This window comes from Euleptes europaea, chromosome 13 (assembly GCF_029931775.1).
Source record: "Euleptes europaea isolate rEulEur1 chromosome 13, rEulEur1.hap1, whole genome shotgun sequence".
Taxonomy (NCBI): domain Eukaryota; kingdom Metazoa; phylum Chordata; class Lepidosauria; order Squamata; family Sphaerodactylidae; genus Euleptes; species Euleptes europaea.
In genome coordinates, this window is record NC_079324.1 from 63,457,512 (window position 1) to 63,475,165 (window position 17,654).

Genomic DNA, 17,654 nt, shown 5'->3' on the forward strand with positions numbered 1-17,654 from the left:
CATTTGCTTGACTTGGCAACAGGAAACAGTAAGCTTGGCTGTCAACCACAAAAACACAGCAGGCGGTTTGGGAGGTCCCCATCTTGCTCTGCCTAAAAGGGCCACGTTCCTCCGTGTCACACCCTCACGCCCACTTCCCCAGTCCAATCTCTCTCTTTGCACAAGCGACAGCTGCGGGGGCCAGCCAAAAGCAGTCTGAGACACAGGTCGCGCATTCGTGCTTTTTGGATCCACAGCAGCGATGAGGCGTTCTGCCTTTCAGACTGGGTGGGGGCTTTGAGGGTGGGGGAAACCTCCAGGCTTCCTTCTCAATCCCACATGTCCTGCATCAGCCCTGAGAGCCAGAGTTTGATCGGGGGACTCCTCGCCCAAACATCTCCTGACCCCATTCCCTGTGGGTGGACTCCTGCAAGCCCCGGCCTTTCGTCTCAATGGGCAGCAAGCAGGAGGCCAAAGCAGCCAGGAGGCAGCAGCCGCTGTACACGATCAGTGTCAGGTAGACCGACGACTCCAGCATCACCTGCAAGGAGAAGGCGGGGAAAGGCAGCAACACTGGCAAAGACTCACATGGGTCCCCCAGCTCATTCTGAAGGGCCAGGGAAGGAGGGTCATAGAATCATAGAGTTGAAAGGGACCACCAAGGTCATCTAGTCCAACACCCTGCACAATGCAGGAAACTCACAACTACCTCCCCCCTACACCCCCAGTGGCCCCTACTCCATGCCCAGAAGATGGCCAAGATGCCCTCCCTCTCATCATCTGCTTAAGGTCAGAGACTCAGCATTGCTGACAGATGGCCATCTAGCCTCTTCTTAAAAACCTCCAGGGAATCAAAAGAGTTTCCGTCTAGACTTTAGGAAGAATTTCCTAACAGAGCGGTTCCTCAGTGGAACACGCTTCCTCGGGAGGTGGTGAGCTCTCCTTCCCTGGAGGTTTTTAAGCAAAGGCTAGATGGCCATCTGTCAGCAATGCTGATTCTGTGACCTTGGGCAGATGATGAGAGGGAAGGCATCTGGGCCATCTTCTGGGCATGTAGTAGGGGGTCACTGGGGGTTTGGTGGGGAGGTAGTTGTGAATTTCCTGCATTGTGCAGGGGGTTGGACTAGATGACCCTGGTGGTCCCTTCCAACTCTATGATTCTATGATTCTAACCCTTTGGCTGCTTTCTTACAGGGGCTGTTATTGTCCACTTAAAGAAGGATCACACCCCTGTCTCCTTGTGGCAGCCAAGTAAACCTTGGGATGGGGAGGGTGATGTTTTTGTTACCTGGGCAATGAATGGAGTGATGAGCGCTCCCACTCTGGCCACCCCGCTGCATGTCCCCAGGCCCAGAGCACGGGTGGCTGTGGGGTAAACCTGCAGAGAAAACCACAGATGTTAAAAGCCAGGGATCTCTCACTGCCCCCACTTCCCAGGATTCAGGACTGGAGGCTCATCTGGCTGGCTGGCACAGCTCAACCTGCCCTGAGTGACAAGTGGCTTAGACGGAGGAGAAGGCAAGAGTTAGCAGTATTATAGGGCTCAATGGAATTCTAAATTCTAATTTTAAATGGAATTACACGTCCTGCCTTTGTCCGGTTTTTGGCAGTGGCAGGATTGTGGATTCCACCTTTGGAAGTTAACATCAAGATCACCTACCTCAATGGACTTTGCTTCACGTCTTTCTGGAGACGGCCAGTGTGCCTGTTGTTGTTACTGCTGTTCATATTTATGACAGCTGCTGTATATTGTTGTATATATGTATGTCATACTAAGATTGTTTGAGTCTTGCACTATTCATAACTTTGAATATAGTTTTTTGATACTTTGCGCCTGCCCTGTTTTGTTCCTACATTTTTGTATTAACAGTGGTTTTGAGTTTTTCTTGTTGCTTAGCATCCAGGTAGGGCCTGGAAATCTCCCGGTATTACAACTGATCTCCAGAATGACAGATCTCAGTGTGTGTGCGTGTCCCCGGAAAAAATGGCTGCTTTGGAGGATGGATTCTATAGCATTATACCCCACTGGGGTCCCCCTCTTCAAACCCTCTTCTCCCCAAGTTCTGCCCCCAAATCTCTAGGAATTTCCCAACATGGAGTTGGCCACCCTAGCAAACCGGCACCCAGTTGGTATGCCCTGCCCTGCCCTGTTCCTTCCGGGTTAACAGCCCCAGCCCCATCTCAACTGTTGCCACTCAGTATTCACCACTGGCTCTTGACAATCATATACCCGACAGCAGCTCCCCTTTTAGAAAATAACAGGTTTCCTTACCTCGGGGGTGTACACATAAGCGGCCTGAAATCCTCCAGAAATAAAAGCCCTTGCAATGAATAATAGCACGGTAAGAACTTTTCTGCAACAAACACAGGACAAGATTTATCGAAAACGATGTGTGTAGACCTGAGACAATCGTTTTATGTCTGTAATGTATTTGGGCTGGTCTTGACACTTCTCTGCAATGACTATGGTTGAGGTCAGCTACGGTCTTTCCCTCAATCGCTGGCCTTCCAAATCCGCCCATCCCTTTTTCTCTGTAAACTATAGTTGTTGTGGGGCGTGCTAGCTGGTTATTTCTGCTGTAGTTTATGCCACAAAGTGCACCAAAATGGGTTTCTACGGGGCTAATTTTTACTTAGGAATGTTTTTTAATATGTTGTGTGCCGCCCTGAGCCCGGCTTTGCTGGGGAGGGCAGGATATAAATTTAATAAAATAAATAAAATAAAAGGGATAAGCATAGAAAGTAAGCATCTCTAAAGCTGCACATGTAATTCTTTGCATTCGTATTGAATCTTCCTCATATATTGCAGTCACCATTTGAGGGCAGTTTGCCAGCTCTGACATGCTTGGTCCCTGTGCTGTTTAAAAGTTCAGAAATCACACATGTGCAGGAAAAACCACACAAGCTTCGATGTGGAGACTCTCCATGCAATTAGCTCAAACCACACGAACTGGCAATCAGCTTTCAAAATGTTACAACCCCCAGATGAAAGTGTTTTTCAGCAGCTTCCACAGGGGGACTGTAATGTTTGAATCAGTCCCCAGGGAACCAACAAACTGCAGTATCTGAATGAGAGAGAGGGGATGCCCTGCACCCACTTCTGCAATTTTTTGCCCATTCCCTCCCATTTGTTTGGATCACATTTCTCACCTGCCAACACAGAGAAAGAGCAGGAGACTACAAAATGAGAAGACCAAAAAAGAGAGAGCCATGGTTTTCTTCCGTCCAATCCGGTCAATGATCCATAAGGTCACCAGAACACCTGGAGAAAGAGAGAGCTTGGATGATTCCATTTTGCTACCAGTGGCCTTGTGAATAGCCACTGCCCTGGTCTCCTGGGGCAAAGAAGAATTTCCTGCAGGCGAACATGCAAGGAAACTTAAATTTTAAGCCATTTACAACTAACATGGGCATGTGCAAACTATGGGGCTAATAAAATGGTTTATTGGGCATTATCTTCTATTGATTTATTTGCAAGGCCAGATTAAGGATTCCCATACTCTGCTTCTCTGGCCCCTGTTTCTCATGCCTTCCATTGCCCCAACTCCGACAGGCCAGAGTGGATTTGCGGCTCTGCACATCCAAAGGATTTTCGCACAAACAGGACATCTAATGTGATATTTAACACTCCCAAGAATCATATCTATCTCCTTAGCATGAATCTGGGCTTGAAGACTGCTAGGTAAAGCTTAAGAAGAGCACATTGGGAATGGTTGCAAATAACATTCATAAATGGTACGTACTAATACTACTTCTGCTGCAGTTTCAGTTTTCCTGGAGCCAAGTAGGAACTGCTTCCAGGCCTGTGGCTTCCCCAAGAGAAAGCATCCTCCAGGAGCAGCCTGAGGCAATGTACGACACCCCCCTTTTCCAGTTGCCTACCTGGGAACTCGGACAGGGTCGTCCACAGCAGATCAATGTAGTCCTTTTCTGTTAGGTACTCACAGGCCAGGCTGCATGTGGCCTTCAACGTTTTCCTTCTGCTAGATACTTGAATAGGGGGGATTAAGGAGAAGAGGAGGAAGGTGTGACGTTTTCAACCATCTCTTTGCATCCTTTTGACTCGGGCATGCTGATCTCCCTGTCATTGGTGGCCTGCTATGCCTGAGAGCCATAGAGTTTGGCGCCTGCCCAAAGGCCAAACGGTCCCACCCCTACTGTGCAGCAGAGCTATCTATCCACCAGATCCCCATAGGATGACTTACACAAGCCAAGCCACCATGTGTGGTTCAGGCAAGGAGTGAGAGTGCATCACACAAAGGCGCTTGGAGAGCAGTGAGCTCCAGGGGACTCAAGGGTATCGCCATCCCTGGCTAATCCACCATGGGCGTAAATGCCTTCCAGACCCTAACCCTGGGTGCAGGTGAACCCCAGTCCCAAAGGAAATGTACTTGGGTCCCTCTCTTGGTCACTGTACACCTTGTTTGCAGGCATAATATCCAAAAGAAACATGGGAATGGGAGATCAATTAGTTCTGGGAACATCAGGAAGAAGAGTTGGGGCAATTGGAGGGGAACAAGATGCAAAATCAAGTTGGGGAAGTTCAGTGGGACTGATGTGGTCCTCAGGATAACCGCTGAGGACCAAGTGAGACCCTGCTTTCCTGCCTGAAAACTGCCTAGAGCTGATTTTAAGCCAAAAGGCAGCCAGCCGGTAATGTCTTCACCCTGTCCAATCACTTGTGCAACTAATGCAGAGAAATCTTCTCCAGCCATACCAGATGACAGGTATGTCAGAGTCTCAAACTCAGCAATTTAAGTACTCCGAAAATGCTGTTAGCTGTTCCCTCTGCCAAGTGCAGACACCCTCTGCAAGAACTCCTGGTAACACAAGAGGGAGGGGGGAAGCAGCAATTCCATGGAATGGGCTGTCAGAAGAAGTCAACAAAGCACCTTTGTTACTAGTGTTCTGAAATACTTCCAAAACAGTCCTTTTCTTTAGATTTTTCTTTGATCTGATGTGATTACTTTGTTACTGATTTTAATCTGGGCATTCTGAATTTTTAAAATGTGTTTTATATTGATTACTGTTAAACTTTTGTTACTACCAACAGATTGAAACCAGATGGAACTTTTGGATAAGGTAGAGTATACATTTTTAAATAAACAAGCAAGGAGTCCTTTGAAAGGCTGTCCTGTATCTGCGATGCTGAGACAAGATCATACTCACTGCTGCAGAGGTCTCCTGCTTGGAAGAGCTCTGTCGTTAATAAAACTAATCCATAATAAGAAAAGGCGTTGGAGAACCTGTGGGGAAACCAATGGAAGTGTATGAAAGGGTCAGATGTATAAGAAGCGACATAAAATGGAAAGGAATCTGTGAAATGTGCCTTCTCTGGGAAGGGCCTTCATTTAACTGAGGAAAGAGACCAAATCAGTCCAATCTAAGCTTACTGGATGAGCGATAAGCTTGCCAAAGTATCGTTTCCTAGAATATTTGGGGGAAGATTTCAATACGCCTGCACAAAGCAATCAGCAACGATGGAGTTAATGAAGGATTAAACCAGCTCACAGAGAAATCAGCAGAAGGCAGCAGGGTTCGGTGCTGTTAATGGCAGTATAGAAGAGGGAACTCCAACAGGTGTAGCTTTCCTTACACCAGCCACACCGTCCGTAACATAACAAGCTGTACTTCCTAAATTGCCTGCTTAACACAAATAGATAGGGATGTTTGCATCTGGGGACCCTTTACTGCTCTCTTTTCTTGCCTCAACAGCTGAAGGCCTTCCATCTCGTTGGCATCAAAACCCAGGCGCCTTATCCCTTGTGCCGTCATGGCAGCTTGCAAGCCAAGGAGACTGCTGGGCTGATTATCTGCTGTGCCACCACAGTGCCACCACAGGAGATGGACCAGAGGATGGTGCTGCAGGTATCAGGTGATGCAAGGAGCCAACAGGTTCCTGTCTGAGTCTATAAAACTGCCAGCTCTTCAGCCTGAGCAGGTGATTCCTCAGGCACAGACTGGGCTGCTTGTAGGCTCTCCCTACTCGTCCACTTAGCAAACTGCCCTCTTGCTTCTGGCCCACAAGGCCCAGAATATTTGGGGGGAAGATTGAAAAACACCTGGATACAGCAAACAGCAATGATGGAGTTAATGAAGGATTAAACAAGTTTACAGAGAATCAAATAAGCTCACCATATAAACCAAAGCAGAAGTGTTGTCCATCTAAATTGGGGAGTGAAGAGGTCCCTCATTTTCCCTCGGTCTTCCTGTGTGGAAACAACAACAGTTTGAATGCTTGATATTTGTTGGAAAGCAAGGGCAAAACAGGAGAAGAGAGACTGTTCATATCACGTCCCCTGGGGCCCTTCTTGACTTAGCACCTTTGCTCAAAGTATTCAGGGTTGGGTCAAGTCTGAGGTCCAGATCCATCCCCTGAAACAAACTGGGCCTTTGCTGAATGCCCCCCTTTCTGGACTCACCTGCCTGGAGATGATCAATTTGCCGAGAGGCATTGGAGCTCCATTCTCATTGGCGATCCTTTTCAAAGTGGCAATGGCCTTTTCTTGGTTCCCAGACAGTACGTCGTACCGTGCGCTTTCCGGCAGCCACTGAGGGAGCAAAGGAAGTTCATGGAAGTAAGGGAGACCAAGAACAAAACAACAGCAAAAACACTAGACAGATGTGACTAATATTATTCAGTTTCCTTCCCAGCAAAAGAATACCTACGAAACACAAGATGGCGAACAGCAGAAGAGGGAGGGCTGAGAGGATGAGCAGCCAACGCCACCCCAGGGTGGGCATCACAAACACGGCCAGAAGGACTTCGAAGACCGTCCCGATGGCCCAGAAGACCTGCCGGTGAAGAAGGAGAGAAGGCAGGTTGGTTGTCGTAACAGGTGAAATAAAACAATCCCTTCTATGAACATCTGGACCTTGTGGCTTCTGTGCTCTGCGAGAGAGAAATGACTGATCTGTGGCTTCACACTGCACGGCATCCAGAACTGGATTGGTTTTTGTTGGAATAATTGGAATTCACCTGCTCAAAGGGTTATGTGAGGAGGCTTAATTAAGACCCAAACCTCACATGCCTGGAAAGCACAGGGAAGATGGAACGCACCTGTAATTCAACCTTTCTTGTGGTCATGCGTCGTTTCAGAAAGGAGTTCAACCACACATAAGGGCAGTAGCTCAGTGGTAGAACATCTGCCTGGCATGCAGAAGGTCCCAGGTTCAATCCCCAGCATCTCCAGTTAAAGGGACTAAGGAAGTAGGTGATGTGAAAGACCCCTTGCCTGAGTCCCTGGAGAGCCGCTGCCGGTCTGAGTATACAATATTGACTTTGATGGACCAGGGGTCTGATTCAGTAGAAGGCAGCTTCATGTGTTCAAGGTGCTTTTTTCTGTTCCTCATACATGGGGCAGACAGGCTCTTTAACCCACTGGGAAAGTTCCTGGTGGGCTGCCACCTTGGAGGGCCCCTGGCAGCCAAGGGCCAGCTGAACCAAGTAATCCCTGCACTGCTGGCAGTGTCCCATGAGTTACTTGGCTTACCCCCCCCACCCACACACAGGGGAGGACAGGAGTCAGAAATGGCCTTGGAAAAGGACCCCATCTCCAGCCCCCCAACAGAGGAGGGGAAGGTGGGAGGAAGAGTAGGCCCCCTGCCCCACACAGGGCGAGGGCTGACAGCTTTTGCCCAGCCATCTTCTGGGAGGCTGGGAATGTTGACTCTTGGCAGCAACTCCAGTCCGTCTGGCCTGAGGCCGCCCTGGGTAAGGGGAAACCCCCCTTGGTGGGGCTGGGGGGCTCCTGGGTAGGGAGCAGCTTCCCAAGCCATTGTCCCACCGGAACTTTCCCCAGTGTCCTTAATGGCCAAGCCGCCCCTCTACTGCCTCAGCATGGGAATCCAACCAGAATAAGCATCTGACCATGACCCTGAATGTTGGAACCAAAAGGGAACACCTTTTGTGTTGACCAAATGTCACCTACCTCAATTAGCAAAATGCATTTTGCTCTGGCTTTCATTGGAAGGAATTCTGCATATAAAGTGACCCTGAAGAGAACAAAAACACAGAAGAACACATTGAAGCAGGAGGGAGGAAATCTATATATCTAACCGGCTTTCTATAAAATCTACCACAAGAAGATAACAAAACAACATTATTGTGAACAGATGGGAAAACATAAGAACATAAGAAAGGCCCTGCTGGATCAGACCCAGGCCCATCCAGTCCGGCAGTCTGGTCACACTGTGGCCAACCAGGTGCCTCTAGGAAGACCCACAAACAAGACTACAGCAGCAGCACCATCCTGCCTGTGTTCCAAAGCACCTCATAGAATAGACCTGCTCTTCTGATCCTGGAGATAATAGGTATGCATCCTGACTAGTATCCATTTTGACTAGTAGCCATGGATGGCCCTCTCCTCCATAAACATGTCCACTCCCTTCTTAAAGCTTTCCAAGTGGCATATCAAGAGGGACATTAAAATATCAAGGCGCACTCTCAATCGAAGTTAACATGATGCAGTCCCTAGGGACCAATACGTCCATCCATGTTGAGAGATACATCCCATCCTCGCTGGCTGGTATCAGAATGGTGGAATTCCTTGTCGATTGTGCAGAGGGGAATCCATCACATCTGTAACAGCGTTGAAAGCTTTGGCTCCATTTCTCTGGGAACAGCTCTAGAAAAAACTTTAGCTGCGAGTGGATATTGATTTTTTTAAATTCAAATCCATTAGCCACTGGTTTTGGGCAGGCTTGAATTGCATTGGAATAGCCCCACTGTGGAACCAAAGCATCAATGTTTAATAAGGCTAATTGAGGAGGGGTGGAAGCAGAAAGCTGACCAGAGCAGCAGTATACTGGGGGGGGGGCAAATCTTGACCTCCTGACTCTGTTTTGGTCATTTTTGCCTTTCCAGAAATGTTCTGATCCATGCTGTTCAGATAAACTGTTAAAAAGCTATAAGTACCTTGCAAGTCAGCTGAGCTCTTTTGCAGGCTAATTAAGATAGCCATGAGAAACCTGAGCTGCCAGGAAGAAAAGGGTATCTGGGCTACAGATTTTTTGCTCAGATTAGGTGACGTGAAAGATGGCCATGTTTTGACCCCCTCTGTGTTCTTGCAAGCACCACTGAACTGAGACAGGAGGCGGAATTGAGGACCTCATCAAAAGGCCAAACTCTGCACAACAAGGGAGAAGGGGAAATGTCTCTGTACCTCACAAGGATGATAGAGGTCCTAGGAGCTGGAAGAGAGTTATCAAGTGGTAGGGGACAGTGGTGACTGAAGGGAACCTCCACCTTCAGAGGCAGTCAACATCTGAATCCCAGTGCCAGGAAGTAACATCAGGGGAAGACCTCGCTTGGCCTCTCTACCCTGTCGTTGGCCCCTGTGTGAGATGGGATGCTAGACTGGAAGGGCCCGCCGGCCTGATCCTGCCAGGCTCTTCTTGTGGTCTTCTCATGGTATGATGGGGAGCTGCTCAACTTTGCAGGAGAAGGAAAAGTGATGGGAAGTGGGAATATCTACTTACGACTGAGGCACTCCTCCAATGCCGAACCCCACCAAGCCCCGCAGCACCAAGATCCAGCTGTATATTGGTGCAAATCCACTAAGGATCCCATAATATAAGGTCCACAACACACTGATCTTTAGCCCCTGCATAGAATGGAGACAGGAGGGAAAGCCTTGAGAGAGAGAGAGAGAGCATTGTGTAGTGGTTAAGAGCAGTGGTTAAGAGCGGTGCACTCTAATCTGGAGAACCAGGTTTGATTCCCCACTCCTTCACATGAGCAGTGGACGCTAATTTGGTGAACAGGGTTGGTTTTCCCGCTCCTACACATTAAGCCAGCTGGGAGACCTTGGGCTAGTCACAGCTCTCTCAGCCCCCCTACCTCACAGGGTGACTGTTGTGAGGAGAGGAAGGGAAAGGTGAATGTAAGCCAGTTTGAGTCTCCCTTAAGTGGTAGAGAAAGTCGGCATAGAAAAACCAACCCTTCTTCTTCTGAGGTGCAGAGGTTAGAGTACAGGACTGGAGAAAACAGGGTTCATATCCTTACTCTACCATCAAACACCCTGCCCTGGCTGACCTGGGCCAGCCACTCTCTGTCTCAGTCTAAGCTACCTCACAGGGCCATTGGAAAGATAAAACAGAGGATGGGAGAATCACAGATGCTGTCTTGAGCTCCTTAGAGGAAGGCTGGGATAAAAATGTAAGAGATCAGTGTCCCTCCATTGGGTTTCTGTGTTGATGGTGATACAGGAAAGGTGGCGTCCCAATCGCTTGCCTTTTGCACCTTGATTCCACCTGAAGTAAAAAAGAAGTCTGCTCTTCCCTTTCCTTGTGCTACCTTTAAACTATCTTTTTGTTTTCACATGTCCAAAATCTGATATTTGTGCATTTAGAACTATAGTTTTTGATATGTGCGTACCCATTGTGAGAGAAAAATGCTCTAAGTGGCTTGTGTGAATCTGGCCTCTAGAGAGAAGACTTGGTGACTGAGTGGCAAAGGGGGGGATTCATCTCCCTGGTGTAAGACCCTTTCCTTGGCCACTGAGGACCACCCTGGCTCTCCGTCTGTCCATCCGAAGGCACAAGCATTGATTCCAAGGGAAACCCAGAGACTTACTGTTTTTCTTCCATACTGGTCTGAGATGTTTCCCCAGAGGGTAGAGCTGGACATCATGCCCACAAACACAACCTGTGGGAAATAAAAGGAGGATGTTTTGTTACCTGCAGGCTGAGATGGGAATTTTGTCAGAGGAACATCCAGAAGCAAAGGCCAGATGGAAAGCAATTTCCCCCCAAACTTCAACAGTCTCTCAAAATGGGCATTTAATACAAACATTTTAATCCAGAGCAAAGCGTTTGCAAAAAAAGTCCTTTCATTGGACAAGCTGATATTACAAGATTCAGAAGGTGGCCACTGAATGTTACAATCAGACTGTAGAGGGAGGGCATCAGATCTGTGCCCCAATATCTGAATTGTCAAGAAAGAAATCCAGTCTCAATCATTTTTGCGCTACTAACTTTTGAACTACCAATGATAGTTACAGGGGTGCCTTTCAGCAGCTTTGGCTGATGAGCCAGCTGTGGCCCTCCCTGGATAGAAAAGATCTTGCCACTGTGGTGCATGCCCTGGTGACATCTAGTTTAGATTACTGCAATGCACTCTATTTGGTGCTGCCCTTGAAGACTGTCAGGGAGCTACAGTTGATACAGGGTGTTCACTGGAGTGGGTCGTAGGGACCAGATTATTCCAGTCTGGTCCCATTTACAGTGGCTTCCAGTTTGCTTCTGTTCAAGGTGCTGGTTTTGACTTTAAAGCCCTGAGTGGCTTAGACTCAGCCTACCTTAAGGATTGCCTGCTTCCATGTGATGACCACGATGTCATCTTCAGGGGCCCGGTTTGGGTGCTTTTACCACCTGAGGCTAGATGGACAGCAACCCAGGAAAGGGCCTTCTCAGCTGTGGCACCAAAATTGGGGAATTCCCTCCCCAGGGAGATTCATCTGTCCCCTTCTGTCATAATCTTCTACTACTTGATGGAGACTTATGTTTCTGTTCGTTCCCTCATTGACCCTCACTGACCATCCTTCCAATCCATTTGTTCTGTTTACTTGTTTTAAACGGGTTTAATAAATGTGTATATTTTTAAAAGTTGTTTTAATGTTTTTAACTGTTTGCCACCTTGGGAACTCTAAGCTGGGTGGAAAGGAGGCATGAAAATGTTTTAAATAAAATAAATGAATACAAAAAGTAATCCCACTGCTAAGTAACGTGGCAATCATGACTAACCATCTCTTTGTGTTAAGCCACAGAGAGGTGGAGGGAAGGGAGGGAGACAGAGAGATGGAGAGGATAGATGGAGAGAGAGGTGGAGGGAGGGAGGGAGGAAGAGAGAGAGATGGCAGGAGAGAGAATCCACGTCTCTGTCCCCAAACCAGTGGTCTTGTTGGAATGAATGGGTTTTCACTCTGTTAACAACCTACAGCAATGAGTCAAAAAACCTTACAGAATACAGGTGCTGTCTGCTATTTTCCTACCGAAGTGAGCAATGCAACCTGCCAGGTGGGTAATCGCCACTCACAATGAAGCTGAGGTGCTAAGATGCTCAGAATCATCATTTCCATAGCGTCAGCCATCTAGAAGCGCGAGAAGGAAGAAACAGTCACCATGAGCATCAGCCAGAGAATGAATGAATGAAGAAGAGTTGGTTTTTATATGCTGACTTTCTCTGCCACTCAAGGGAGAATCAAACCAGCTGACAATCGCCTTCCCTTCCCCTCCCCACAACAGACACCCTGTGAGGTAGGTGGGGCTGAGAGAGCTCTAACAGAGCTGTAACTTGCCCAAAGTCACCCAGCTGGCTTCGTGTGGAGGAGTGGGGAAACAAATCCAGTTCACCAGATTAGCCTCCGCCACTCATGTGGAGTGGGGGAATCAAACCTGGTTCTCCAGATCAGACTCTACCACTCCAAACCACCGCTCTTAACCACTACACCATGCTGGCTCTCCACGGTGGGTAGGAGTTCTCTTTTGGATTAGGTTCTCTCATCATTCACTCGGGGAGATAAGGAGGAATGGGGGGGGAGGGGGCTGAAAGTGGTCCACACCCTGCAATCCAAAGCCCAGACTTGACTTTGACCATTGGTCTGTTCTACTTGCCCATGCTAAGCCAGTCAGAATGGAGAGCTTCCACTGGAACTTGCCAAATCCTATCGCTTCCACCGCATCTTCCACCATAAAAGTATCTGGAGGAGAAATCAAACACTCCAGTTAAGGGGGTTGATCTACCTGCTACGGCAGCTACAAATGGTCTGCCGTGTCGGAAACAAGTGTTTACTTTGCTCATTGATTCTACGCGCTCACTGACATCGTTGGAATCAAGATTGTCCCAGAAGTCCGCAATGGGTAGACAGGTTGGTGCATCCCCTGAAAATAACATTGGATGCCCAACCCAAGTAGGTCAGTAGAAGGTTGGAAGTCCTGAATTTCAAAGGTCTCCAACTATGTTGTGAAGTTTAATATCAGCTCACATGATAATAAAAAATTTGCAGCATTCAGATATCCTTTTCAAAGGTTCACATACATGCTGCTGTAATCCTTATCTACAATAGGACAATATTATCATCCCACTATTGCAGATGGTGGAACTGAGTCTGAGAGACAGTGGTTTGCCCAAGGCCACTGGGGCATCTGTGGAGGAGGTGAGATTTCAGACAGAGATCTCTCTTCACAGTTAATTTCCTAAGCCACTCTAGAATCATAGAGTTGAAAGGGGTCACCAGGGTCATCTAGTCCAACCCCCTGCACAATCCAGCACATTCACAGCTACCTCCCCCCACACACCCCCAGTGACCCCTACTTCATGCCCAAAACATGGCCAAGATGCCTTCCCTCTCATTATCTGCTTAAGGTCATAGAATCAGCATTGCTGATAGATGGCCATCTGCTTAAAAACCTCCAGGGAAGGAGAGCTCACCACCTCCCAAGGAAGCCTGTTCCACTGAGGAAACTCTTTAACTGTTAGAAAATTCTTCCTAATGTCTAGATGGAAACTCTTTTGATTTAATTTCAACCCGTTGGTTATGGTCAGACCTTCTGGGGCAACAGAAAACAACTCGGCACCCTCCTCTATATGACAGCCCTTCAAGTCCTTGAAGATGGTTATAATAGTCTCTCTCAGTCTTCTCCTCTCCAGGCTAAACGTACCCAGCTCCTTCAACCTTTCCTCATAGGACTTTCTCCAGACCCCTCACCATCTTTGTTACCCTCCTCTGGACACGTTCCAGCTTGTCTACATCTTTTTTAAATTGCGGTGCCCAAAACTGAACACAATACTCTAGGTGAGGTCTAACCAGAGCAGAGTAAAGTGATACCATCACTACGCATAATCTGGACACGATACTTCTGTTGATAGAACCAACCATTACTGATAGGAACAAATACCTTCCTCTGAACAAAGTCTTCCTGTCCTTCTTGTGATCTGAATTCAAAACCTTCACCTTTAAATGTTCTTTTTAAAGCATCTGGATATTTTGCTCCTTTCTCAAGCTTGGATGCACCTTCCCTCCACTCACCATCCGTTGGATTAGCAAACTCCTTTGGCACCGTCCCGCCATCTTCAAGCTCCACAGGCTCTAACGCTGTCTGGACTCCTTCAATCTCGACTTCATGCTCGCCTGATATAGCATCCTCCTCTGATCGGGAGCTCTCCCCTGTGCGACGGAACTTGACCACCCTGGTGATGTGGAAATGAGGGTTAAAGCCTGCTGTGGACGCTCAGAAGAAGCGGGGGCCCAATACAGGGAGGTGTGGGCATTTCCATGAAACTCTATTGAAGGAGTTGGTTTGGAACCACAAAGCTATTAACAGACTGGACCCCACAAGAGATCCCTTCTTCTGTCCCACTGGAAGCAACTCCAGCCAGTCAGTCTCAATCTCTAATCTGATAACTAAACTTTTTTTTTTTTTTACAAAAATACAAATCAGTCTTCCAAAAGACACCAATCTTTTAAAACCTGCTTTGATTGTTCTTTCCAGACATGATCTGTACACTCAAACTACCTTGTCCTCAGAGAAACACAGACTAGCAATGTTGAAATAAATACAAATGTTTTGCATTTGGAAGGAATCTTCAAGCCTGGTTTTCAGAAGACATAAATTAAAGGTTTACTGGAACCCATTTGAACTGAGAAAGCAAAATACAGCTGATTGCAAACTGTCTGATTTTCTAGCCAGATCTACTTAGGACTAATACCATTGATGCCAAAGAAATCCATTAATGTCCCTTAGTGATTCTTGCCTTGCAAACAATCTTTATTCGTGACACATCTTTGTGTGTGGGGGGGATTCATTGGCATGCACTACAAACCTCACAGCTTTGAAACCGAGATGATGATGCATTTGCTGAAGGGAAAAGGACCCTTGATGGAGAGCCAAGTTAGGGATCCTCCTCATGTGACAAAAACCGTCAGCACACAGCAAAGCAAATCACAAAACAAAGGTTATGATTTTCGCACAGACTCTGACAGCCAGACAGAAGGCGGCTCAGCAAATTTGAACCCCTGCAGTTGTGTGGGTGTTGCCGCTTGCTGCAGCCATCCAAGGAGGGAGAGTTCCCCCCTGTGCAGTAGGGCGCGTTCTCCAAAGCCCACAGTTCCCAGTGGGACCCCCCCACACACACACACACATGCACTTGTGAATCTCTCCACAAAGCTGCATTTTGCAGGGGAAAGCAGAGAGATTGCCACTATTCCTGGAGGAACCAGACCGCCAGAAGGAAAAGATGTCTTGCGTGCAGGGACGAGAGATTCCGCTCAGCTGCGAATGCTTTGAGAGAGAGGGTCGATTTCCCTTTAAGCCCCCCCTTTCAAAAACGAGCAAGCACACCAGCAAATAACCCCCCCCCCTTCCTGGCTTTTAAAACAGAAAATTAAACCGAGCAAGCCTTGGCCCAGCCAGGGTCAGGGATGGGGATCCTGAGCAGGCGGGCAAGGAAAATGGCCCTGGCTCCCCGTGGGCCCTGGGCATTGTTCAGGCTGGCGCTCCTTCAGAACAGAGGGCGGGGGTGGAGGGGGGGGAAGCGCCCTCCTTGCAAGGGGGTCTTGCAGGTCCCCTCCTTGCAAGGGGGTCTTGCAGGTCCCCTCCTTGCAAGGGGGTCTTGCAAGGGGGTCTTGCAGGCTGTGCGGACCCTGGCTTCCCCCCCCACCCCGGTTACTCACGGCAGCTGCCGGAGCTGGAACAAATCTTCCTCCATGGCAAAGGCGGAGCCGGAGGCGCCTCTCGCATCGCTCTTGCAGGGCCGGGGAGGGGCGGCCGGGAGGCGCGGCGGGTTCAGGAGCTCCGGCTGCTGGACAGCTCCCGCGGCCGGCCGGCGGGGAGGGCCGGAGCCGGGCGGGGCGGAGGCGAGCGGCCGCCCAGCCCTTCCCCCCTGGGCCAATGGGTCGGGGGGCTGGTCCCTCTGGCCTGGGGGGCTCAGGAGCTCCAGCCCTGCAGCAGGGGGGCAGGGGGGCGAGGGGCAGGGGGGCTCCCCAGGGCAGGCAGGCAGCCAAGAGCCAGGGATGTGTCAGCTCAACGTTGCAAGCGACGTGGCAACATTATGCAACCTTTCTGGGGCGTCCCCTGGGCAGGATCTCCGTTCCTCCCGTGGGTGCGCTTTCCCGTGACTCAAGCAGCTTGCCCCCGTCTTTTTGCAACAGGGGAAAGTGCCGGGGTTAGTGGGCAAGGGTTCCTGGGATCCAGCCCCATGCATCCAACGGGAAAGGTCCATGTATTCTGGCTAGGGCCTTTTCAAGACGGCGGATGGAAAGTCCGCCTGCCCAGGGGCTTAGTGAGGGCGGCAGGCCGGGCAGAGTGGTGCTGTTGCCGTTTCTCATTGGCCCTGTGTGGGCAGCCTAACATAGTACAGCTCATTAGGCCCCTGAATATTGCTGGTAGGGGGATGAAAGGAATCAGAGATGGGTGGCACTGGGCACTGCAGCGAGTTTATTTCGTTTGCAAAGGAGCTTCTGAGAAGGTGCAGTCTATCTGAGCTGTGAGAACGTGGACCTGAAGAAGCAGTTTCCTTCAAGAGCCACAACTATAGTAATTCTCCCTGCTGCTGGATTTTGGGGGCAGAGGGCTAGGAACTGGGCTTAGAACCCTGAGGTGTAAAATGGGGGTCACTTGTGAGAAAATATGCTCAGGGTCATGCTGCATGCCTTGCTGGCTTGTAACTCTCATTGGCATTCACTGAGAACGCCATTCGAAACTCCTCCCATATTGTCTGGCCACCAGTTAAGTTCTGCCTCTCGTGTCCTGTTATCTGTGCCTTCACAGGTAAGGTGGGTGGCGACTAGATACAAGGCCTTTTCTGTGGTGGCACCCCTTGAGGCTCACCTGGTGCCCTACCTCACTGACTTTCACGTGCCTACCCAAAACATTTTTTTTTTTAACCCAGGCTTTTTATCAGGGGCTTTATTTTTCCAGCTGTTTTGATCTTTTTCAGGTCTGATGACAGTTTTATTCTGTTTTTAGGCCCTTGGGCTTGTTTTAATGACTTGTTGTTTTTATACTGATAACATTGTTTTAATGGTAAGCTGCTTTGAGCAGGACACTGGAGACATCACTCCTAAATAATAAAATAATTGAAATGCTTCTGTACTGTAGCAGCAGCTAATGTATTGTGAGCCATGAAGACCCCAGATTCAAATGTCACCTCTGCCAAGATCTCACTGGGTGAGCTGCAGTCTCTCACACACACCCTCTCCATCTGTAAAATTATAATACCAGACTACCTTACAAGGTCATATTTAGCACATCCTAAACTACATAAAATATTTAAAATAAAGTGCTGTAGAAATGCCAAGTATTATTATGCTTATTATCTGGGAGGATATGGAGTTGAGTTAATCCCTATCAGGTGCCACAGTCAAATGTGAACAGAATAGGATACACACACACCCTGAGACTGTGTGGTCCCGGCAACAGTGTTGAAATGTTTGCAAGGGGAGCCAGTTCTTAAAGCGAACACTGGAATGTGTCATTTTCATAAGCAGTTTTCAAAACTTGAAATGCAAAAAGAACTGGGTGGTGGTGGTTGAAGTGTAATATAGTGCTGGATTGTTTTACTTATTTATGGCCCACTTTTCTTCCCAATGGGGACCCAAAGCAGCTTATATCATTCTCCTTTCCTCCATTTTTATCCTCACATTTTCATCCTGTGATATTCTGTTTTGCACTGC

At 48.5% G+C, this 17,654-nt stretch overlaps 1 protein-coding gene across 1 annotated transcript; it reads right to left on the reverse strand.

The window, feature by feature from the left end:
* Window positions 1–318: 318 nt before the first annotated feature.
* On the reverse strand, window positions 319–15,728 carry SVOP (SV2 related protein). The gene is made up of 16 exons (XM_056859185.1): window positions 15,654–15,728; window positions 14,010–14,170; window positions 12,595–12,680; window positions 11,973–12,071; window positions 10,556–10,627; window positions 9,460–9,584; window positions 7,911–7,974; window positions 6,649–6,774; window positions 6,402–6,530; window positions 6,115–6,188; window positions 5,149–5,225; window positions 3,862–3,969; window positions 3,130–3,241; window positions 2,252–2,333; window positions 1,268–1,357; window positions 319–520 (listed from the first exon to the last, which is right to left on the reverse strand). The coding sequence occupies exons 1-16, from the start codon at window positions 15,686–15,688 to the stop codon at window positions 329–331; spliced, it is 1,632 nt and encodes a 543-aa protein (XP_056715163.1). The 5' UTR covers window positions 15,689–15,728; the 3' UTR covers window positions 319–328.
* Between the last annotated feature and the right edge of the window lie 1,926 nt (window positions 15,729–17,654).

Bases quoted from the DNA above. Each gene is read 5' to 3' on its own strand.
- SVOP (XM_056859185.1), bottom strand. From the start codon at position 15,688: ATGGAGGAAGATTTGTTCCAGCTCCGGCAGCTGCC. The intron at 12,681-14,009 runs GTGAGTGGAGGG...TTTCTCCTCCAG, and splicing joins GTTTGCTAATCCAACGGATG to ATACTTTTATGGTGGAAGAT. The intron at 5,226-6,114 runs GTGAGCTTATTT...GTTTCCCCACAG, and splicing joins CTTCTGCTTTGGTTTATATG to GTTCTCCAACGCCTTTTCTT.